This window comes from Haliotis rufescens, unplaced genomic scaffold, assembly GCF_023055435.1.
Source record: "Haliotis rufescens isolate VD_foot unplaced genomic scaffold, xgHalRufe1.0.p SCAF_7, whole genome shotgun sequence".
Lineage (NCBI taxonomy): Eukaryota > Metazoa > Mollusca > Gastropoda > Lepetellida > Haliotidae > Haliotis > Haliotis rufescens.
This window is the reverse complement of record NW_025964361.1, coordinates 10,004,709-10,030,188: the sequence shown is the minus strand read 5'-3', so window position 1 is coordinate 10,030,188 and position 25,480 is coordinate 10,004,709. Positions and strand designations below refer to the sequence as shown.

General features: G+C 39.3%; 1 protein-coding gene across 4 annotated transcripts in view; it reads left to right on the top strand.

The window, feature by feature from the left end:
• LOC124113221 (serine/threonine-protein kinase Nek1-like) overlaps window positions 1–25,480 on the top strand; it is a 94,295-nt gene that overhangs the window by 43,784 nt on the left and 25,031 nt on the right. For all 4 annotated transcript variants that reach the window (XM_046473504.2, XM_046473506.2, XM_046473505.2 and 1 more), the window contains 3 exons: window positions 1,084–1,150; window positions 2,185–2,304; window positions 8,819–8,955. In XM_046473504.2, the coding sequence (XP_046329460.2) occupies window positions 1,084–1,150; window positions 2,185–2,304; window positions 8,819–8,955 (324 nt within the window). The remainder of the gene's footprint in view (window positions 1–1,083; window positions 1,151–2,184; window positions 2,305–8,818; window positions 8,956–25,480) is intronic.

Sequence of the window (25,480 nt, the reverse complement as noted above, 5' to 3'; positions counted from 1 at the left end):
AGAAGGGAGGCAGTGTTGAACCTTTCAGAAGGGAGGCAGTGTTGAGCTCTGGAACTGGTAGGGGTGTAGAACCTTTCAGAAGGGAGGCAGTGTTGAACCTTTCAGAAGGGAGGCAGTGTTGAACCTTTCAGAAGGGAGGCAGTGTTGAGTTCTGCAACTGGTAGGGGTGTAGAACCTTTTAGAAGGGAGGCAGTGTTGAACCTTTCAGAAGGGAGGCAGTGTTGAGCCTTTCAGAAGGGAGGCAGTGTTGAACCTTTCAGAAGGGAGGCAGTGTTGAACCTTTCAGAAGGGAGGCAGTGTTGAGCTCTGCAACTGGTAGGGGTGTAGAACCTTTCAGAAGGGAGGCAGTGTTGAACCTTTCAGAAGGGAGGCAGTGTTGAACCTTTCAGAAGGGAGGCAGTGTTGAGCCTTTCAGAAGGGAGGCAGTGTTGAACCTTTCAGAAGGGAGGCAGTGTTGAACCTTTCAGAAGGGAGGCAGTGTTGAGCTCTGCAACTGGTAGGGGTGTAGAACCTTTTAGAAGGGAGGCAGTGTTGAACCTTTCAGAAGGGAGGCAGTGTTGAACCTTTCAGAAGGGAGGCAGTGTAGAACCTTTCAGAAGGGAGGCAGTGTTGAGCTCTGCAACTGGTAGGGGTGTAGAACCTTTTAGAAGGGAGGCAGTGTTGAACTCTGCAACTGGTAGGGGTGTAGAACCTTTTAGAAGGGAGGCAGTGTTGAACTCTGGAACTGGTAGAGAGTGTTGAACCTTCAGCAGGGAGGCAGTGTTGAGCTCTGCAACTGGTAGAGAGTGTTAAACCTTCAGCAGGGAGGCAGTGATGAGCTCTTGGGAAGTGTCGAGCTCTGCAGTTTGGAGGTCAGTGGTACTTGTGCTGCACAGCTTCTTGGCAGTGTTAATCTCCTCAACCTATATGGAAGACAGTTTAACTATGAGTCTGGCTCCACTCTTGTGAGATAATCCATAGAAACAGTAGATAAATATCCGTGCTTGCGATCCGTTAAAGCTGAGGTTACCTGTTTACTCTACTTCATCCCGTGTTTGGATCTGTAATATATTTTGTATTTATCTTGTGTGACTTGTATTTCAGTGGTGATGGGAACAAGCTGGTTACCAAGGGAATAACAACAGGCCAGTTTGACCTCCGAGATATTGGGGTGTGTAGGTTAAATTTATCTAGTTAAGATAGGGTACACATGCATTACATCATATTTACTACATGTCCATATTGTGGAGAACAGGCATTCCTATTCTTCAGGTTAGTAACCACTGTATGGACTCCCCAGCAAGATGACTGAATGTATTTCATTGTTGCAGCATGTCCTGGGATATTCGGGGGCATAGGCGTCCCAGTTGTCTAAGCCACAATTCATTGTGCAGAGTTGCTTCCATTACGTGTGCCAGAATCTATGATTGTTGGTTCGAATCCCAGATTTGTCCTGATTCTTGGTTTGTCAGTACCATACCCAGCTACCACCTCCGTGGTCTAATGGTAGAGCGTCCGCCTGGAGAGCGGAAGATCCGGGGTTTGATCCCCAGTCGCGTCATACCAAAAGACGTTAAAAGATGGTACTTGTTGTTACCCTGTCTGGCGCTCAGCATTAAGGGGCTAAAACAAGGACTGGTCGGCTCGGAGTCAGTATACTGTGTCTGAGTGGGGTATTCATGTTAAACTGTGGCATGGTATCTCAGTGTGCTAGCACTATAAATCGGCATCAGTCCGGACTAGTACAAGCAGCCACACACACACACATACATGTGCATGCACGTCGCTATATAAGTGCAATAATCTTGGACGCGATGTTAAACCCCATTTCACCTCACCACCTCACCATGCCCAGCTCATGGGTTTCACCCATGTGGTATATGGCGTAGACCTGGGCGCCATTGTACTAAGTGGCCTTAGTGCTAAGCTAATTGTAACTCCTGTACCTTAATATGACTTACAAGTCGTAGTTAAGGTTGTTTTGAACAATGGCACCCAGCATCACTTCAGGCTTTCTTCCCATGACACACTGTGAAATACACATATATTTTTCAAAGAGGCTGAAAGTAAACATAACGCTCTTTCTCTCTTACACTGCTATGATATGTAGGTTTGTATGATGATGATGATGATGTTTGTGATGATGATGATGATGATGATGATGATCACATGAGCCAGTGATCTTTATGGAATATGTTTGTTTAGTTGATGCGGACGGCATCGGAGCCTGATCTGTCAAAGCTGGGCAAGTCTGAGTGTGAGAGCCCCGCCAAACCCATGCTGACCCGGCACATGAGCATGGACCTCAGCGTTGTAGAGGAAGAGGTACGATGACATCTGTTTACAGTTCCTGTTATTACAGGCATTTTTATCAGACTCCAAACTAAGCATCCTTGTCGGGCAAGTGAGAAATTTTGTTAAAATTTAGATTATTTTAGGAAGTTCTTATTTTCTTAAAATCTGAGATAGTTTGACCTTGTAATTTAAAAAAAAATGCATTCAATCCAATAACATAAAAATAAGCATTAAAGACTATAGGTCTTTACTGGTCATGTTATAGTGTAATTTGAGATTTGAGAACCATGGGAATTGATCCAGGGCAGTGTCGGAGGGCCTCAAGGGCCAGCACATCTAAAACACTGTAGGCCCAGTGGAAAAACTGTAGGCCCAGTGGAAAAACTGTAGGCCCAGTGGAAAAAACTGTAGGCCCAGTGGAAAAACTGTAGGCCCAGTGGAAAAAAACTGTAGGCCCAGTGGAAAAACTGTAGGCCCAGTGAAAAAACTGTAGGCCCAGTGGAAAAACTGTAGGCCCAGTAGTAAAACTGTAGGCCCAGTGGAAAAAACTGTAGGCCTAGTGGAAAAAACTGTAGGCCCAGTGGAAAAAACTGTAGGCCCAAACATTTTAGCTGAAGCAGGGAGACATACTTTTGCAATATATAAATTACAAAACACAACTAGTCAACCAGAAGCTTTTACTGCTATCACACCGAGTTCCCAGAGATTCTGTGCTGATAGATGAAGCCAACATTTTGTAAAACATCTTTGCGACTTCATGTCATACACCATTTGAAAGGACTAATCCTACTGTTTGTGAATATGAAAGTTATGTTTATCACAATACTTAAATAATGCTTAATAAATAATAATTATTATCGTGATCTCTATAGGTGGAACTGTTACATTAAGTGCATATTTTCCATTCTTTAGAGCCCAAGGTAGAAATTGTGACATAAAGTGCAACTTTTACACTCTCTAAGGCTCAAGGTAGAACCAAACATTAGGTGAATAGTTTACGACCTCGTGAACAATGTATCCTGTGTTCCAGTGTCACACGCCTGGTTCAGAAATAAAGTACATTAATAGATAAAACAATAAATAGTTTGTGAAGTGCAGCTGACATTGTCTTACATGTTTTTAATGACAAATGGCATTATTACAAGAAATTGTCAATATTTAATAAGACAATATTCGATACCATTACGAAATTTTACCATGACCAAATTTGAACAAAAATGTTAGGTCATTTTGGTTGACAATCTGCCAGTGTCCTGGAAAATGAACCGGTTCACTGTGTCACAAGGACTGAATGGAAAATGACATACCAAAGAAACAGTTACTCAGTTGTTTAATCTCATATATATGTGCAGAGCACAACTTGTTCATGTCCAAGTGATACACAGACTGAATGCATACACAGCATCATACTCACAGACCACGTACGCAGAAACTACATACCGTATTGAACGTGATAAGCACCCAGGGTGCTCACAAAATTAGAAATAGGGGGCTCTTGTTAGAATATTATTTTGGTGGAAAAAACAGAGTTGAAAGATAAATTTCGTGGTTTATGCTGACGGCCTGAACTGTTTATATACAACAGATATATTTTTCCATAATTTAATTGCCCATAATTAAGGGTGCATATAACACACGAGTGCGTATTATACATGAATAAATAAGTCTTGTGTACATTGATCAATGGGAAGAGGTGCTAATTGAGATTGTTCACTTGCCATTATATTAGCAAATATCGCCGTGGGCGCTTATTAGAGGGGGTCGCTTATTACGTCGAATACGGTACATGTAAATAAACTGAACCCCGAGTACGTAAGCCAGGATGTTCATTTACATAGTACATTTAGATCAGGCACTTTTTTCCTTTGTATTATGGATCTGCCAGACTGATTTCTCCCGATTAAAAAATAAAATCACTTGAAATAAAATTTTCTTATCTCACAATCAACTGACAATACAAAAATACCTTATTTTCTTGTGTACACTTTCCCCCTTAAAAAATACAAGGTATTTGCATGTGAAGTCCGCACTGACGTGCGCAAGTTATCCTGTCACTACACAATCTGGGTATAAAAGTGTCTTGAATTACATTTGTAATCTATTTTAATAATTTTATTCAAGATTTCATTCAATATTGTTTGCATTAATTTCGGTGAAATTGTGTAGGAACTAATCGGCAGTTTGCACCAACTCACCGTTATGTACAGCAACCTCAAAAAGATTAACTGATGCTTTGAACTGAACGTAATGGATACATCATAGAATCTATACTATGACTTGTGGAAAGTCAAGAGCTGTTGTTGTGTGACTGTTATGTCAACATATTTTCATGAACAAAATAGCCAGATCCTGGAGAGCCTCAGACAGTGCCTCATCAAACTAGTCCATCGTAAAAAATATCCGCCATATACCATATGGTTATTATTGATATTTGAAATATATTTAGTAAAAGTTGCATCTAAAATCTAAGATTTAGATGGTTATACAAGAAAATTGTTTTTGTATGATGACACACTACAGACTGCGCACATATTGTCAGGGATTGACTTAGGCCGCGATTCCACAATATTCTCGCATAGTTGTCATATATATCGCATCAACATTAATGCACACGATTGAAAATAGCATACATCTTTTAATAGTTTTATCCGCATTGACACTCTCATTTTCACCTTACAAACATCGAAAAAGACGGATTGCTTGAATAAAATTATTTACCAGGGATAATTCTAGGCCCACAGTTTCAAATACAATGAGGCATTTGTGCTGTATGGGCGAACTTGACTGAACCCCGATCTACTGTATCTAAAAATGTCCCAAAAAAACTTACTCGATAGTTTCTTCGATCGTCAAAAGTTGTCAATCGAAACAGCCATTTGCATACTCGCAACACTGCATGCCATCTCTTTCTGTGCATTATTGATTCCTATAGCACTGCGTGGAGCTTTGCACTACATTTTTTTATACCTGATTGTCAAGTCGTATTCGGTGATCTACAACAAGTCATTAGCTGTGTTTTTTGGTCACTTAAATCCAAGCAGAATCAAAGATGTCCATGTATGTGCATCCGTGCAGAAATCAAGAGGAAAAAATGCAATCACTTCTAAAGTTTCAAAATGCAAGCAAATTTCGATTTTGGAATGACAAAACCAAACCTAAATGAATACACATACAACTCTTTCTCCATAAGAATATACACATTTCAGATCACAAACGATCATATTTTAGATGAGATTTGCCAAGACTTTAGATAAGACATCACTGGTTTTCATGAACGTATACCCTCTTGCAAGAATGGCCAACGTGCATGAATTACAAATTTTGAACTATTTCTAGTGGCCAAACAGCAAGTTGGAGATTTAATTAGAATATGCTATGATATGTTTGCTTCCAGATTTGTCCATGTTTATTGAAAACTGACTTAATTATTCAAATGTAACTCATAAACATTGTGAAAGTCAACAATCTTTTCAACTTCAGGTTTCTCTTAAACATTTTCTGGCTGCTGCACATGGCAAACATGCCATCTTCTACAAAAAATAAATGACTTAATTGTTGCTAATTTTAACAAAAGGGTGAACTTAGAGCAAAAATCGTTGTATAATGAACTGTCATTTCTAATTAATTAAAAAAGTCCATATTGGTAAGATTTCATTTGATACGGTCAGACACCCGGTCTTTGATACAGTACACACTGCAGACACTACAAGACAGTGAAATTGACAGTAATTATTCTCGCAAATAATTCCTCCTAAAGTCGACAATGAACTGAAATACATAAATATTAATGTATTTTCTCCTAAAGTAGACAATGAACAGAAATATAAATACTTATGCATTTTGTTGTGAAAATAATGCTAATATTTTTAAATAATCACAGTGGAATAATGAATGTTCGAAAATATCGGAGGATGTATCTATATAATCTAGTAACATTAATTGCAACATAATTCAAGTCACAAATACCGAATATCAAATACAGTTTCCTCTGTGGGAAGACTTTGAAAATTTGCAAAATCTCATCACACGCCAAAAAATCTCGTTGCTTTTAGACAAGGGGGGATTTTCTCTCGTTGGTGAAACATTCAAGATTAATCCGTGCATTGTGACCCACCGATCCACAGTTTAGTCAGCTCTTACAACAAGCATGGGTTGCTCGGGTATTCTTCTGAATAAGAATCCCAACAGGGTCAACCAATCAATCAATCAACCAATCAATCATGCAATCAAATATGCAATCAATCATGCAATCAATCATGCAATCAATCAATCATGATATACCAATCAATCACGATATACCAATCAATCATGCAATCAATCAATCATTTAATCAATCCATCAATCAATCACACAATCATGATATATCAATCAATCATGCAATCAATCAATCATGCAATCAATCAATCATGCAATCAATCAATCATGTAATCAATCAATCATGTAATCAATCATGCAATCAATCAATCATGCAATCAATCATCGTTGGCCTAATCACTGCAACAAACAAACAATACTAATGGAGATCCAAGGTTGGCATTTTTAAGGATGTTGTACAAAGCTGTTTTAAAAGATGGATGACTTCGCCGGCCATCTGCTAATGGCTTCTGGGTTTGTTTAGTAGTGCTTGGTGACATGTGGGAAGAGGAAGCACAACTACTTGTGTCATCAAACTCAAATGTGCTGTGACTGGAATAACTACCGGTACTCAATAACCCATCAATATATGCAGCTGGGCAGTGGCAGTGTAATGCTGGTTAATGTGAAACAATACATTCGCTTAGCCCAACATCAATAGTCTGGCTGGTGTTTAACAGGTCATCTTTTTCTGATTTTCTAAAACCAAATGATTGTGTCTGCCGGTGACTAGGAAACGCCTAGTGGTTAAAACATGTACTCATCACGCTGATGCCAATTTGAGATGCACCCCACTATGATATGCATCAAGTTTGTTATCATCAGCGGAAATTATATCAATGTAGATAATTATTTCTTTTGGTGTTATTTTGGTTATCTCGGAACCAGCTCAAACTGTCTGAACTTGTTATTATACTCTGTCACACTGAAGTTTATCGGATTCACATCCAACTTCGTCCATCCTTGTTTCAGAAAACATTTCCAGTAGTCGAAACTAACAATTTTAGTCCACTAGTCCTTATAATGATAACATATAGCAAAACCCTTAAAAATGGCAAATTTCTACTTGTCCTTAGGATACCTTAACTTTTGGGCAGTTTGGCAAGGATTACAGGACTAGTGCCAATTTCTAACGTTGATTTTTGATATTTTCATGAAACTTTGTGCACATTTTGACCAGTGGTCCAGTGGTGGCTTTTGGCATTCACAAGCTTCTATTGTTGCTTGGTTGTCCGTCAGTTTCTTTAAAAGTCTCAGAAACCACAGCACCAATGAAACTGTACTTGGCATGCTGATGGCAATACCCCAATTTTTTCTGTGGTATCAAATCTGATATGGCAGCCACAACATTTTCAAATGTATTGAAATTTGGTATGTTTTGTTTGGATGCTTATCGCTGCATATATTAAAAAGCCTTGTTGTTGGTTAGCTATTGTCCATGAGTGCTAAGTATTTATGCTGAAATATTTCATTGTAGATGACAGCAAGTCAACAAAAACAAAAAGATATGCTCATGAAACTTTGTGTAGGTTCGAATGTGCTGTTTTCATATTTCAAATTTCCTAATTCTTGGCATTCACTTGTGGTTCCTCTGACATTTACTCCAGATTCCCAAGACCCCAGTACCTTATGCTGGTCTTATACCTAGCTGAGGGCGAGCAGCCTAGTAGTTAAAGCGTTCGCTCGTCACACCGAAGACCCGGGTTCTATTCCCGACATGGGTAAAATGTGTGAAGCCCATTTCTGGTGTCCCCCGCCGTGATGTTGCCAGAATATTGCTAAAAGCGGCGTAAAACCATACTGACTCACTCACTCACCTAGCTGAGTTGGGATGAGGAGTTCCGGCTCTGCATCAAGGCTGATTGTGTCATCACAGGGCATGGATCAATGTTCCTGCATTTTGTCAACGGTTTGCCAGGGCCGGACTATTTGCAGGTCACCATCATGTACCTGGAATATTGCTGACTACAGCATTAAAAAGTATTCTCCCATGAATTTGGAAATTATTGATTCTGATTGGTTGATCAGAGGTTATCAAATCACAATAAACTCCTTCTGATTGAAACAGACGATTTGATGCCCACATCACAGCGTGTCGTTTCTTTCAGTAATTTTTATCAAATTCTTTGTTCAATAATAGGTTACAAAATTTGCAGTTACTACATTATTCAAAGGATGTGTTGCAATATATTTTGTGCAGAAAAACATGTATTTCTCCTGAATGTACCGGTATTTCAAGTTTTGGGGACAACAGAGAGCTGAAATTTGGTGCAGTTACATCTACAGGTAACCTAGCTGTACATTGAAAACACAATGTATCTATCTCCATATGTTCTCATTCAGTTCAGTGCAAGTAATAAGTATGATTGCTATGTAATAATTTTACCCGAGAGAGTCACTTAATGTCCAGGCTGGAACCGAAGAGGAAACCACCCCAGAAACCTCACCAAGAAATGACCAATCAAAGTCCCCGCTTTCACCAGTCAGCCAATCAGAGGAGACTGAGAAGAGTGGGGAAGCTGTAGCCTCTGATGAGGAAGCCGATGGGTAAGTAGATGAATGATGTTTATGTGAACTATTGGCAATATTTAAAACTTTAACCTTGTTTTGGCCTTTGGGTGTTGGTCACGCTCTTCTCAAATAAAAATTTGGCTCTGTAAACCTATGTATTTTGGAATGAAACATTTGAATATCAATGATGACAGCACCATCTGTTAAGCGGCTGTCTTTGACATTGTAAACTTTTGACTACATTCCCAGGTGAGCTACAGTGCTGTGGCACTATTTTTCTGTACAGTGAGTTGCATCCCATTGTTGTGCCAGGATCCTCTGATTGTTGGTACGAATACGTCTAAATCCACAGTTTAGTCGAAAATCTTCCTATCTGCATGATCTAAGACTGTGACATATGTGTTAACTTAAGACATTGAAAATGTTACAAAAACACTTTTAATTGAAAAACACCCAAATTTCGGTGCAGTTTTACACTAATTAAAGGGCCAACCATTGGATTTCAGAACATAGCCTATTCAGAGTTGTAATTATCCTTTGAACTCACTCCTGTGTTTGGTGCCTGTCTGTCATAGCCATGTAGTTATCATAATGTACAAACGCTTGAAAAAATCTATGTAGGCAGTGCAGTTAACCGCCGTCATAGAGCTGGAATATTGCTGAGTGTGGCGTTAAACAACAAACAAACAAAGGTAGTGCAGTTGCCATTAAAATCACATCTATTACTCTGACTGGATACCGCTCTGGGTGAAGATCTGTGGACATGTCCATAAAAGGTCAGGTAAACACTGAGTGAACTTTGACCCCCTAATCTAATTAAAGGATGTGTGGAGTTTTGAGCCAATCACATGTCAGGTTTCCAATCAATTTTCATAATGCTTGTCGTAAAAGGCGACTAACGGGATCGGGTGGTCAGGCTCGCTGACTTGGTTGATGCATGTCATCGATCCCAATTGCGTGGATCGATGCTCATGATATCAATCACTAATGAGATTGTCAGAAGTGGTTTTGAGTTTCTTTTCTTGTTTCAACAATGTCACATAAATTTTCACTATACATTTTTCCACGTTTCAGTTGACATTTATGTTATGTCAACTGTCATAGCTGAGGTTTGTGGTTCATAACCTAAGCCCTTGAGCCAAATCAGAAAGATAGCTGTTCCTGGTTGTCTGACCTCAAACTATGAGCATTTGTATAACCTGCACTTCAAACAGTGGACCGACATTTATAGGCAATGTATTGCCTTAGACATCTTTTACTGGAACCCTGAGGCAGTGTGCCCCAATGATCATAGTTGAAGCCATGTAGAATTATCATGTTGTATAATGTTACATGTTACATGTAACATTACCGTATTGGCTTAGTTACAAGCCCCGCTGCAATCAGTTCCCCCGATGAACTTCTAGATCAACTGGTTACTAATCTTACTCCTTTTCTTGTGTATCACAGCTTTCATACAGAAACAGCAACTCATACATTAAACAAGAAGTACTTATAACATTTCCATTCAGAATGCTAGAGGCATAGCCTTAGAGTCATTTTGTGGGGCCTTCAGGCAACAAAAAACATACCTACCGTATTCGACGTAATAAGCGCCCCGCTCTAATAAGCACCCACAGCGATATTTGCTAATATATTGGCTAGTGAACAATCCCAATTAGCACCCCTTCCGATTGGTCAATGTACGCAAGACTTATTTGTTCATGTATAATACGCACTCGTGTGTTATATGCACCCTTAATTATGGGCAATTAAATTCTGGAAAATATATCTGTCGTGTATGATACGCACATACTTTTCTTTTGTATCCACTCAGGCTGTCGGCATAAACTACGAAATTTACAATCTTTCAACTCTGGGTTTTTTTCTCACCAAAATTATATTCTAATAAGAGCCCCCTATTTCTAATTTTGAGAGCGCCCCGGGCGCTTATTACGCCGAATACAGTACTTCTTTATGCAACTTGTCAGTGGCACTTTATACCCAATTAGATCTCTTTGGGCAGATTATCAAAGTTTTTAAAGATTTACTGCATTGGGCATGTATTTTTCCAAACCTAAAGTGATGTTATTAAACTGGAACTACTCTTGACTTAGTTATTAAGATAGCTGGAGGCATATTATCCTCTGTTTTAAAGTAATACTGTGTTGCGCATGTTGGTCAATTGTTACAGATGTGGTCAAGTCAAAATGGTTCATGATACATGTTTCTGGAAAAGGAAAGTTTCGTAATGTAACACCTTTCTGGTTGTGTATATTTCTCACAAATGTCACCTCCCCATCTGAATGCAAGTCCTCAGTTGAAGGATTGTGTAGTTGCACAGTAGACAGTATATCACTGACACATACCTCCTCCATAGCTGGGCATGCTTGATGAGTCCTGCCCAGAGGAGATGGGCTGCACATACCTCATGTCGTAGCCACCGGAGACGCCATCCCTCAAGGAAGAACAGCTTCATGTGATGCACTCTAACAGCTTCATCTTACAGACCTCTTGAGACTGGGCATTTATTATAGAGGTTGAGCATGAGTTTGTGAAAGGAGGTCACTACATATGTGACAGATGTGGCATTAAGATTAAACGTTTGTTTCTGTGGAAGTGCTGGGAACTTAAACCGAGGCAGTGAGTTAAAATTAAACGTTGCATCGACTTTTTTTCAGCCATATAGTGGCGAGAACAAGTTGTAATATATACAATTGAATCATAAATACAGTTATATTTAAACAAAATTTTATCAAACATATTTTATCATAGGGCTAGGATGAGTCCAAATTTACTACCCGGGTACCCAGCACCCTATTACCCGACCCTTCCTGGGTACCCACTGTAGCTCTCAATAGATAGGTCCTACACAAAGTGTCCTATTGGGAATAGTTTGACCGTAGCCCTGGGCAAAATGTATTTGGTTTTACGTGGAAGACAATCTGGTCTTGAAGATTGACTGAAGTTTTATCTTTATTCAAACATATAAAATTTAGAATGAATGGGTGCATAGTCAGAAAGAAAAGTGAATATTAGTGACTTGTAGTGTAACCATATAATTCTTGATCATTTTTGTCATTAAACAATATATATCACACGACTAACCATGGGTCAGTCTAGTCTTGTGGGTACCTGGGTCCTTCTCAGTACCCACCCGACCCGAGTACCCGAGATACCCATCCCAGCCCTAATGACTGCACTAGAATAGTTACTTTAAGTGTTCATTCTTATCTCTGGTGGAAGAGTAGCCTTGTGGTTGAAGCGTTTGCTCATATTGAAGGCCAGAGTACGATTCCCTACACGGCAACAATATGTGAAGCCCATTTCCAGTGTCCCTCGATGTATTGTTGGAATATTGCTTAACACAGCTTAAACTGTCCTTACTCACGTATTCTTGTCTCCCCTGGATCAGAGGTTTAATAGGTCTAAACTTAAGCTGTGAAAGGAGGGGGACCAGACTCGATTGTTTACAGATTGATGACACGTAGCTGGAATATTGGTGAGAGTGGTGTAAAGGACAACAAGCAAGCAAACAAACAAGAATTTAATTAAATTAAATGTTATTTCATCAATGATAGAGATATGAGTTGTTTATGACATGTTTGATTTTAGTATGGAAATGATAAGACACAAATATATTTGTGAAACTCACTGAATTCAACTGGAGATAATTTGTTTTTATGATAATAATTATATAGTTTTACCAAGGTTCCGTCCGTCTGTCCCTTCGTCCATCCGAAAACTTTGTCTGCCCGATTTCTCTTAAACTATTCAGTTGATTCATCTCAAACTTAGTACATATAATCTGTGTCATGGAGGGTGCAGTCAAAAGAAAAAAATTGTTTTTATTAATTTTCCATTTTTTTATGAATTTTTCAAATCCTAACCCTATCCATTATTTAATTTGAAACTACAAACACGCTAGGTGGGTCAGGGATATTAGTGAGCCACGTTCACTTTTGCCCTTGTTTTTCACTGTTTGACCATGTCACCGATCCCAATTGCCTAGATTGATGCTCATGATGTCAATCACTGGATTGTCTGGCCCAAACTCGATTATGTATAGACCGCCATCATATAGCTAGAATATTGCTGAGTGCGGCGTTAAACAACAAACAAACAAACAAACAAACATCACTGTCTGACCAATAAAGGTGAGCTTCGATACCTCAGGTTTACATTTCTGTGTAACTTGTCATAAGTAATTTCATAATCGTGTCAAACACTCCCATGTTGATAGAACACAACGACTGTGCAGTTGTAAGTGTGAATGAAGCAGGAATAGGAAGGTCAGTTGTCTCATTCTGCTAGACTGCAGTTAGTGTGACTTCACAAAAGTGGGCGAAAACTTGGCCCTGGTTTGTACAGTAAGTAAGAAGACACCAAACAGAGTTGAGAAATGATAACTGTTAAATATTTGATGAGCACACTATACATATGTAATGTTCACCTTGGAACAGATTTGGGATGAAGGTGCAAGAAGTAGCTCTAAAAACTTTGTTACAAAGACTAAAAAAAAGTGTCATGTCTTCAGATCTGTGAAGCAGACATATTTGGGTTTTTTAAATGCAGTTTATTGTTGAGTATTCAATCCCCAAAAATTCAATATTTCAAACCTCTGGCTATCACTGATGATTCCAATGAAATTTCATGATATCAAATACTTAATAACACTCCATAATCTAAAAACACATTATGCATATATGATCTTTGTAGGAGGTGACTTACGACGTACCCTAAATGGTGTGTCAACGTACCTCTAAAGGGTAAATCATTACTCATAATATCAATCACTGGAGTGTCTGGTTCAGATGCGATATTTATAGGTTTTGCCATCATATATCGGAAATGGTGCTGACTGACATTAAACCACACATGCACACGCACACACACATGCACACACACACACAGACAGACAGACACACACCACACACACACAGACACCACACACAGAGTCACACTCACACTCACACACCACACACAAGGCAAATGGGACATGTTTTTCTAAATTTGAGACTGAGGGTAACAGACAGACAGATAACAGAAACATACCAAGAAATGTATTCGTACGCAGTGACAAGTCAGGAAACATTTCCAGAATCCAGTCCCATATAACAACATTTATCAACCATTCAGTTTTCAATATGTAGCAAATAATAAGATTCCAACATTAATCATCTGCATTTTAGGATCTCTGGCCATTCAGAGTTCAAGAGTATTTCCTTTGAAATTCATCGGTTAATGGAGGCCTCAAAATTCTTAAACAAATGAAGCATTTGGAACAGCATGTGTGACTTTCGTATCCCCAAAACAAATGTAAGTGAGTAGTTCTGAATGGTTGATAACAACAGCCGTGCCATGTTGATGATAGTTCACACCGTCATTTCGGCCATGTCTTTAATCAATGACACGGGTAGCCCAGTCGTCTAAGGCGCCACAATTCGCTGTGCAGCGTTGTGTCCCTTAGGCACGCCAGAAACCTATGATTGTGGGTCCAGATCCCGGTTCACCCCAATTATGTACCCGTGCTCGTGGGTTTCATCAAAGTGGTAAAGGTCTAAGACCTGCATCACATTCCTCCCATCCGTGATATAACTGGAATACTGTTAAAAGCAGCGTTAAACACAACTCGCTCACTCACTCACTTTAATCAAGGACATAACTTGTTTTAGGTGCAGTCTCATCAGTTAAAGTACCCATAGGGCACCAGTTTGACAAATGAGCCAAATAGCGTCAGAAAGATGCTACATGATTCAAGCTCATATGCCACATCTTCCCGAGGCAAGAGACTTAAAGGCCTAAGAAAGTCCAGTTTCCACCCTTGCCGAACTAGGCTGGTATTATGGAGTTACATTTTGGCTGGACTAACGAGTCTATGCATAGTCCAATCATAATCGTGCAACCAAATCGAAATCCGGTTCGTAAACTGTAATGGAGATTTCAGTCGATTGCAGGATTTGCAAAGCATGTGCACCGCCAACTCGTTGTCAACAGATATTTTCCAAATCTACGATCGAGCCCAGGAATTCCAGCCTAGTTTGGCAAGGGTGGAAACTGGACTTTCAAAGTCAGTCAACTCTCTTGCTTCGGGAGGATGATATGCCCACACATCCGCCATATTTATTTTGAAGGTCAAGGTTCAGGGTTCACCCTACATGACTTGCTATTGAAGGGTTGCCAGATCTCAATGGAGTGACATGGCTGGGTAAAATGTCTTATTTCACTGGCATTACAAACAAACACAAGTAGAGAGAAAACAAATGCAAATTTGATCTCACATTTTATACAAACAAGCCAACAGAAGGATAAAATGGCATAAAAGTGACAACAGAAATAAACCACAAACTGTTTTGACTACCATTTCAAGATTACCATTGCAAATCACAGAAGAAAATAATGTCCAATCTCATTATAATCACATTTTAGTTCTCGCTGCTGCTAATCAAAGATCTGAGGACATCCCATAATCGGTCATGTCAGAATAACCTTCGTGAACTATGACTTACCAATGAAATAACTAATAAGAAGTCGGCATTAGCCAATCAGAAAGCAGCTATCGCAAGCTATACATCACTAGTTTCAAACTACCACCTTCCATTTCAGACTACACTATATATAAATATTTTGACAAAGTTCTCGATTTAAATTTGAAAACTGAACTGATCAATAGGTCATTCTGGAATGTCTAAAATATGACTTCGACGGGCTATGCAAAGTATCTCTCTTTCAAATGTTTATCCCACTGAAGTGATAGATAGGCGATGATTTTGACGGAACCAGTCATACAACCCATATCTGTTCGGAAATACCCCATGTAAACCTTTTCTTAGTTACATGATTAGAAAACACATTCCTATAGTCACTTTCCTGATCTGGTAAGCAGCGTTTTGATTGGTTGGATGAAAGGTCGTTCTGACGTGATCTTTAATTGGATATCCTGAGATCTTTGTTTAGCGGTAGTGAGAACCATGAGCTGACTTTAATGAGATTGATCACATTTCATGTTTGAAATGTACGTACCAGGAAGTAACAGATGTACGGGGTACCTGTCTGAAATATATCACTTGCAGATATCACTGAGCGATGGACTGTTTGCATATAGAACAAATAATAGCATGGCACACATATAAATGATGTGATTAAAATGATTTTGGTTATTGTCAGCTGTAAGGATGCACGGTATTATCGGTATATCTGTAAATTGAGGTTCATTCTTTCTACGATAATTAATATCATTTTATCATGCTCGATATATCAGGCGATTTCAAATAGCAACTTTTATCATGTGTTTCTTGTTTTTTTCTTGCCAAATGCCTTCGCAGCCCAAAGCATGCATCCAGAACCTCAGGATGGCTGCATATTTATTGACTGAGTAAACATCATGTTGTATCAGCATCTTGCTTAGTTCTGTTTATGAACTTCAATTCACTTTAATCCTCCAATACCCGTCCCTTGTCAGCTGTTTGGACATAAGAAAAGACGACAGTGCATTTGGTGGAAATGACACTGTGCAGTGAACACAAGCATATACTAGACTGACCTTTTGATATTCTGTGGGGAGGGAGAGCCATTTTTTTATAAAATAAATTAAAATAATTATTTTCTGAATACTGGGGAAATGTATTTTACCTCAGCTTTTACCTCAAAATACATGTTTCATCATATGTGTTGTATGTCCAATTTTGTTTTGAACAAAAATATAGTGGTACAGATCCTCCTTTGTATGTCTTGAAGCAGAGTCCGAAACAATTTTTTGTCTTTAACAAAAATACCAGGCCCTCAGAAAAATAAATGGATGCTCCCTATTTGGGGTGCAACGAATACACTATGAGGCAAATACGATTTGTATCATGAATTTAGGGTAACAAATAGGAATATTAATTCACGAATACGATAACAAGTCAGCAGTTGATGTAATACTTGTTATATTCAGTGAAACAATAATAAAATTAATTGTTTGACATAGTTTTTAATTATTAATATATTATACATTAATATACTCCACTTATCCAGGTACTAGTATCTGCACAAATGTGACAATGATCAGTGACCACAATACTGCCAATTAAATGTTATAAGAGTGTTGTCTTTGAAGAAATCTATGCATATAATATCTACTTTTGGATACTTTTAGGTACAGGGTATGTAAATACACATGATTGCATATTCATAGATATTCGATTCTAGTGTCCAATAACGAATTCAATTCATGAATGGATCCGGTTCGATTCACCGAATACACGAGTGAATCGTAACAGCCCTACTTCCTACACAGGTTTGAAATGTGCACATTTTGCCAGACATTCCACTAGCTTCTCTGATGCTGACTGTGGTTAAATTAAAGGTGTTTGGACATGATTCAAGCATTGACAATAGTGCCCTAAGAAGATTAAATACCACATTGTGAACAGGTGAGCAAAATGACAAAAACTTGTGTGAATCTTGAGTGTATCATGACATATTTTAAGTCATGCTATCGCTAGAGGCAGTACAACCGAAGGTCTTACTCTTACACTGTAAGGCAAATCATCAATTGAATACGTGAATTACCGGTAACTCTCATTCTAGACAGGTTATGTATCTCTTATGGTAAAAGTGAATTACCGGTAACTCTCATTCTAGACAGGTTATGTATCTCTTATGGTAAAAGTGAATTACCGGTAACTCTCTTTCTAGACAGGTTATGTATCTCTTATGGTAAAAGTGAATTACCGGTAACTCTCATTCTAGACAGGTTATGTATCTCTTATGGTAAAAGTGAATGGGAGTAGGACCTACTTGTTAATGACATCACAGCTTTGTGACATCGTTGCGTGATGTCATAGCACTGTATGACACCGTCATGGAATGTTGCTGCACAACATTGAGTGAAGTTCATAAATATGAATATATTCACCCATTTTATCAAAACATTGCACACCAACAATTATTTTACCTTTAGATGAAGATTTTATCCACATATGTGGGTAAACATTCTAAAATGTTAATACTATGATTTTACTTATATGCAGAACTATTAACAGGGTAAGTGATTTCCCTATATGCCGGGGGCACGGGTGGCCCAGTCGTCTAAGTGCCGCTATTCACTGTGCAGAGTTGCGTCCCTTGGGCACCCCAGAAACCTATGATTGTGGGTTCGAATCCCAGTTCACCCAGATTGTTTCTAGGTTTGTCAGCACCATACCCGTGCTCATTGGTTTCACCGAAGTGGTAAACGTCCGTGACCTGCATTACTTCGGGGTTTCCTCCCACATTAAGCTGACATGCCGTGACATAACTGGAATAATGTTAAAAGCGGTGTTAAACCAAACTAACTAACTAACTAACTAACTCACTCACTCACTCACTCACTCACTCACTCACTCACTCACTCACTCACTCACTCACTCACTCACTCACTCACTCACTCACTCACTCACTCACTTCACTTCATAGTAAAGGGTGAATTGGTGCAGTTGATATCCTCATCTAGAATCACTTGGAAAGTCAGATTAAATCGAATAGTTTGTGAAAATACCTTTTTCGGTTAAAGGTTGAATACTCTGAATACAGATCAGTGAACATCTGTAAGTGGCATTTAGCTGTAGTAATGCAATGCAGACATTTCATTACAAGAAATTCAACTTATGTATTATTTCAATGCAACATTCCTTACTTATGATAGAACATTTATCAAGTAAGTCTCATGATTGATAAAGGAATATTTAGGTTAAAAGAATTAAAAGGTTGATATACATGTCAAGTCTTTCTTCATTTATTGATCAGTGGACCTATTTACCTTTTCTCAGTTTGTTTCTAAGTGTAGGGCTTGATTTAGCTTCATTTAAAACATGCACCAGTGCAACCTATTATTATAAAATGCAACCTAATATTTATGTTTACATGTACCAAGTGCATGGCAAAATCTTTCAAATTTACGTCTAACCCTGATATTTCCACACAACATTGATTTTTAAACTCGTCCAATTAGCTTTGTTTACCATATTTTATCAATAATCCCTGTATGATGTGAAAGTTTTTTGGTGTTGATGTTATCAAACTGTGGCTACTTCAAGATTATATGCACTTGTTTTAACTTTGATAAATTTGTAGGACGAGGGTTCAACCTGGTTTTGTCTGCAACTAGGTTTTCACATCAACATGCATCTGGTGCAAGTTGAATCAAGTTCCATAAATTAAGCCCTGCTTTATGATCATCTTCTGGTGCATGCCAGTAGTTTCTTGATGTTGTGTGCAAATCTGGCACTGTTCAGAGCATAGAGGAAAGGGTTGATGCAGGATTTGAACCATAGCAGCCAGTTGAGGACCTCGTAGACATCACTGTTGATGCAGCCGTCACAGAAGGCGATGATGATGGTGGAGATGGTGTATGGAGCCCAGCAAACAGCCAGAGCCAACACCAGAAGAGACAGAGCTTTGGCTGCCTTCATATCTTTCCGAATTGTGGTTGTCTTTCCCTGTTTAGGTTCATCATGTTTTTTGCTGGATGTTTTGGTTCTTTGAAGTTTCTGTGAACTTCGGCCATTTTTGGGGACTGTTAATTCAGATTGTTGAGTTTCATGACTGTCTACCTTCACGGATGAGGATGCAGGTGTGGCATGGATGTCAAGTGAGTTTGTCTTCTTTGCAAATATTTTTGTTCTTTTTCTGATCTTGATGTATATCAAAGTATTCAGAACTGAAATGGACAGAAATGGAACGGCAAATTCTATCAGTGAAGTGGCGAGAGTGAATTCGGAATTGTAAGCAAACTCAACATCACAATCTCCAGGTCCAAAAGTTGACTCTCCAGTCCAGTAGTCCCAGCCAATGATTGCAGGACCATATAGGGACAGAGCTAACAACCAGGACAGTCCCACCTTGATGTGGCCGACCTTGAAGGTTTCCTCTGACACATAGGCTGCCCCCTTGGTGACCAGGATTAGTCGATCAAGACTGATGACGATGATAAGCAGGACAGACTCCAGGCATAATGCAAAGTCCACAAACATGAAGAACTTGCAGAATCCTGTCCCGAAGGGCCAGTGCCAATTAGTGATGGTGTAGACAGCATAGAAAGGCATACTGATGCAGCCAAGAAGGAGGTCGGTGACTGCCAGGTTGAGGAGGTACATGTTGTGGACGGTCTGAAGCTGCTTGTCACGGATGTAGGAGATGATGATGAGTATGTTGCCGCCGACAGCCACAATGATCATCCCCGTGATGCAGATGATGGCTGGGATGAGGGTGTGGAGGGGCAGCAGTGTCGACTCTTCTTCCTCAGCTTCAGTTGCAGGGGAGAGGCTGGTGCTGGACATTGTCTTTACCGAGGAGGTGTTAACACTGATTTACTGTCTTTACAGAGGAGGTGTTAACACTGATTTACTGTCTTTACAGAGGAAGTGTTAACACAGATTTACTGTCTTTACAGAGGAGGTGTTAACACTGATTTACTGTCTTTACAGAGGAGGTGTTAACACTGATTTACTGTCTTTACAGAGGAGGTGTTAACACTGATTTACTGTCTTTACAAAGAAGTGTAAACACTGATTTGCTGTCTTTACAGAAGAAGTGTTAACACTGAGTGTCTTTACAGAGGAATGTTAACACTGATTTACTGTCTTTACAGAGGAAGTGTTAACACTGATTGTCTTTACAGAAGAAGTGTTAACACTGATTTACTCTAGTAGTGCTGACATCACCTCCTCTGTAGTCGAGGTACAGTATGCAGTTTTTACCGCTGGTCTAAAGTCTGAGTATGGTAAAAATTATTTCACTCTTAGATCTTGGCAGAGACAGTCAACTGTTGTTCAGTGGCTACTCATTCAGGTACTAAGCCAGAAGTATCTACCAGTATGTAGCCATTTTGGCTCTTCTCTGACATGGATGTTTCTAACTTTTTACTTACCTATAGCTAACAACATTTACAAAGAGACTATGTTTTTACAGAGTTCTTTTGACTAAGTGTAACAGCATGAATAGTGAGATACATGAAGTCTCTGCAGTCTTCTGATAAGCTTGTTCATTTGACCAAACACCCACCACTGGAGTGTTTGCATGACCAAAATCTCTCCTTGTTACAGGATTAATTGCCTATGTAAACTGAACCATCAGATCAAGGAAAGGTCCTCTGAGATGTTTGTCAACTTGCACAATTCTGCTTATCTGGTTTCAATGATGATAAATAAAGCAGATTAAATCTGTGACCATGCAAACACAGTTAGTTATCTTCGTGTCTGTTTTTCGTGATTATCCTCTCCCACTTAACAAGAATCGACTGTAATTATTGATCTGTTTGTTCACACGACTGTCACTTGAAATGGATGCTTGGGCGTGTAGAAGTTTTCAGCACATCCTTGAAGTTTTTGTATGCTATTCAGCAGTGATGTCATCCGTGGGAATACTTAGAATGATCTCCACAAATCCTAGGTGGTACTGTTATTGAAATCTTTTCTGTGAAGATGTATGAAATACCACGACTTCCATCACTTAAATGAGCTGCAGCTCCTCATCTTGTCACAGTCACAGTCACAGTCGGATGTTAGCACAAATCTTTCATTTGATGTTATAAGTGTAGATCATGAATGGATGTTTGAATTTTGTGTTCTGTGACCTCTTCTACTAGTGATCAGTTCCTCAGGATGAGACCGCTTCCGTACCTGAAACAGCAACCATGACAATATATCAAAATGTTGAAGGGGTGTTTTAACACTGCAGTTAGCAATACACCGGCTATTTATTTATTCATCCATCGGCTCATTAATCGACAAGGACCAGGCAGATAGCAAGAGGCACAAACAATTCTGTCAGGTCACATTGACTCACAATCAGCCAGGTCACATTGACTCACAATCAGCCAGGTCACATTGACTCACAATCAGTCAGGTCACATTGACTCACAATCAGTCAGGTCACATTGACTCACAATCAGCCAGGTCACATTGACTCACAATCAGCCAGGTCACATTGACTCACAATCAGTCAGGTCACATTGACTCATAATCAGTCAGGTCACATTGACTCACAATCAGCCAGGTCACATTGACTCACAATCAGTCAGGTCACATTGACTCATAATCAGTCAGGTCACATGGACTCACAATCAGTCAGGTCACATTGACTCACAATCAGTCAGGTCACATTGACTCACAATCAGTCAGGTCACATTGACTCACAATCAGCCAGGTCACATTGACTCACAATCAGCCAGGTCACATTGACTCACAATCAGCCAGGTCACATTGACTCACAATCAGCCAGGTCACATTGACTCACAATCAGTCAGGTCACATTGACTCACAATCAGCCACGTCGCATTGACTCACAATCAGCCAGGTCACATTGACTCACAATCAGTCAGGTCACATTGACTCACAATCAGCCACGTCGCACATTGTAACCAATAGTGTTAAAAGGGGCATAAAACAATACTCACTTTTTGAAAACGTTACTTGCTAGTAGTTTTACTATTGTTTGAAGAGCTTTCTGAAGAAAATAAAACCACAAGTCTTTAACTCTTCAAAATAACCTACACGCTGAGAACACTATGTATGTAAAATGTACAATTGCAAGTATTTATTTTTTATTTTTTTGAATATTTTATTTTATTTTATTTTTTTAAATATTTTTTGTATTTTTGTTATTTTTGTTATTTTTGTATTTTAGTTATATTTTTTAGTTAAGTTTTTATTTTCTTTGGGGTTTTTTTCACATCCCTAGGAGATGATAACTTAAGAAAACTGTACAACTGTTTCCCCCTCTTAAGCTTGGTGACCCATGAAGATCCGGGGTAGAAAAGCTCTTCAGCAACCCATGCTTCCGTAAAAGTCGACTATGCTTGTCGTAAGAGGCGACAAACGGGATCGGGAGGTCAGGCTCGCTGGCTTGGTTGATGCATGTCATCGTATCCCAATTGCATGGATCAATGCTCATGATATCAATCACGGGATTCTCTAGTCCAGACTCAATTAACTTACAGACCGCCGTCATATAGCTGGAATATTGCTGAGTGCGGCGTTAAACAACAAACAAACAAACTTCAGCTTGGTATATATTTGTCTGGCAAAAATATCTGAAAAAATAAACGACAGAATGAGCCAGTCCTTGGTAGCTCAAGGCTAACTCGCCTGTTGGAGCGTCATCCAGTTGGTATGTACCGGTAACCATGGTTACCTCAGTAGGTATAATAGTCCTTGGACCCACAAGAAAAGCCAGAAAATATCTGATCATCCTTTTCATCCTTTTTACAAATTCACATCAATCTCTTCAATCTCAATACAGCAGGGATGAAATAACAATATTAGGTAGAGTGAAAAAATGTCTCAGATAGATTTTTCTGTCCATTATTGACAGGACTTTACCTAACTGTTGTTGTTGGAACCATTTTCATTAGTTTCTGGAATACTTTAGAGGTCAGTTTAAGGGACTTGCAGAGATTCTTTGATGCCATATTATCATTGTTGGGTTGGTTGGTGTTGATTCAGCAGCTTTATAAAGCAGGTTTGTTGAATTTCTTTGTTTGTATGGACCTATGTATGTAATACGAGCTTGGCATTTCATATACGATATTCGATGTTATAAGCGCCCAGGGAACTCTCAAAATTAGAAATAGGGGGCTCTTATTAGAATATTATTTGTGTGAAAATAACAGAGTTGAAAGATAGTGAGTGAGTGAGTTAAAGTTTAACGTCACATCGGCAATATTTCAGCCATATCGTGACGAGAGTTGAAAGATAAATTTCATGATTTATGCCAACAGCCTGAAATGTTTATATACAACAGATATATTTTTCCAGAATTTAATTGCCCATAATTAAGGGTGCATATAACACACGAGTGCGTATTGTACGCGAATAAATAAGTCTTGTGTACATTGATCATTCGGAAGGTGTGCTAATTGGGATTGTTCACGATCCAATATATTAGCAAATATCGCCATGGGCGCTTATTAGAGCGGGGCACTTATTACGTCAAATACGGTATGTGTTATTCCTATTTGTGAAAATGTAACGTTGTTTATTTCTATATTGTTTTCCTTTAACTCCATACAAATCTATTAATGAAGTCAACACTATCAGCTCTGTTGATAAACTTATTGCCTTTTAGCGTTAGAAACAAACGGTTTTAGTCCACTAGTCCTTATAATGATAGCATATTGCAAAACCCTTAATAATGGCAAATTTCTACTAGTCCTTATGGTACCTTAACTATTGGGCAGTTTGGCAAAGACAACAGGACTAGTGCAAATTTCTAATGATGCCTTGGCAAGTGGTTATTCTCTTTGGACAGTCCATATTTGTTTTATCTGTTTGTTAAACGCCACATTCAGCAATATTCCAACGACATGACAGTGGCCTGTAACTAATAAAAAAAACAGTGATTGATATCAGGAGCAACAATTAATCAATTTAAGTTGCCACTTATGACAAGCATGGGTTACTGGGGACTAATCCTAACCCAGACGTGCACAGTTTGCAGCATTAAACTACTTCAAGTACTACTACTACTACTAATAATAAATGCATTTGTATAGCTCAGCATTCACTGTGCATAAGTGCTCAGAAACTTCAATCAGCGAGAGTATTTTTTTAATAGACGGGTCTTGATCTTTTTTTTGAAGCAGGAGAGTGATGAGGAAGTCTTTAGGGCTCAGTCACACATTCAGGATTTTTACTGCCGTCCTTGATAGGACCGTTCCAATTTAAAATTTGTCAAAAGTCTGATCATGATCCTGTGATTCATGGCGGGAAATTCACAAAATATCAGATATTGTTCAGGAAACGTCCTGATTCAGCCATTTCACCCGAGCTCGTCCCGATTCTCCCATTCTCAATCCGAATCTGTTCCGATTGGTATCTTCCGCATGGTAAAAAACAACCGAATCTGTCCTGATTCTCCCGAAAGCGATCTGATGGGGATCAGACAGTGACTGGACAGTGAACCGACAAAGACGGCTCGCATTCGGCAAGATGTGGACGCAATCTGGACTCAATCGACAAGAAATGGCAATGAATTATTTATGCCCGTTCATCACGACAGCGTCCCGATCCACAGGACCTTGTTACTGTTTTTATCCAAATACAGCAGAATCTCTCACGACATAGTCACGATTGTAATCCGACTAGACAAAATCAGCTGAGTTTCCCAAATGTTGCGGGATGCACCATACTGTTGGGGTTGCTTGGCCGACCTCTCTGGACCTTTCCTGATCCGTAGGACTCTTGTTACGAATGTATACGACTGCATTCAGACAATGAGAGGACATTCCAGATCACTGAGGATAGTAATCCGACTTTTTCATTTGTCCCCCGCCGCGCGAAAGCGCGAAGCAGGGAATATAGTATTCACGACCGTCCGTACGTCCGTCCGTACGTCCCACCTGTTTATTGCCGCGATATCTCAAGAACTAAACACTGGATTGTCTTCATATTTGGAACTATGGTGTATATACAAATTCCGCAGACACCAGTCGGTTTTGGTGACCTTGACCCCATTTTCAAGGTCACAGCAGGCAAATCTGCTTTTGGAGTTGGAAAACGGTGTTGCCGCGATATCTCAAGAACTAAACACTGGATTGTCTTCATATTTGGAACTATGGTGT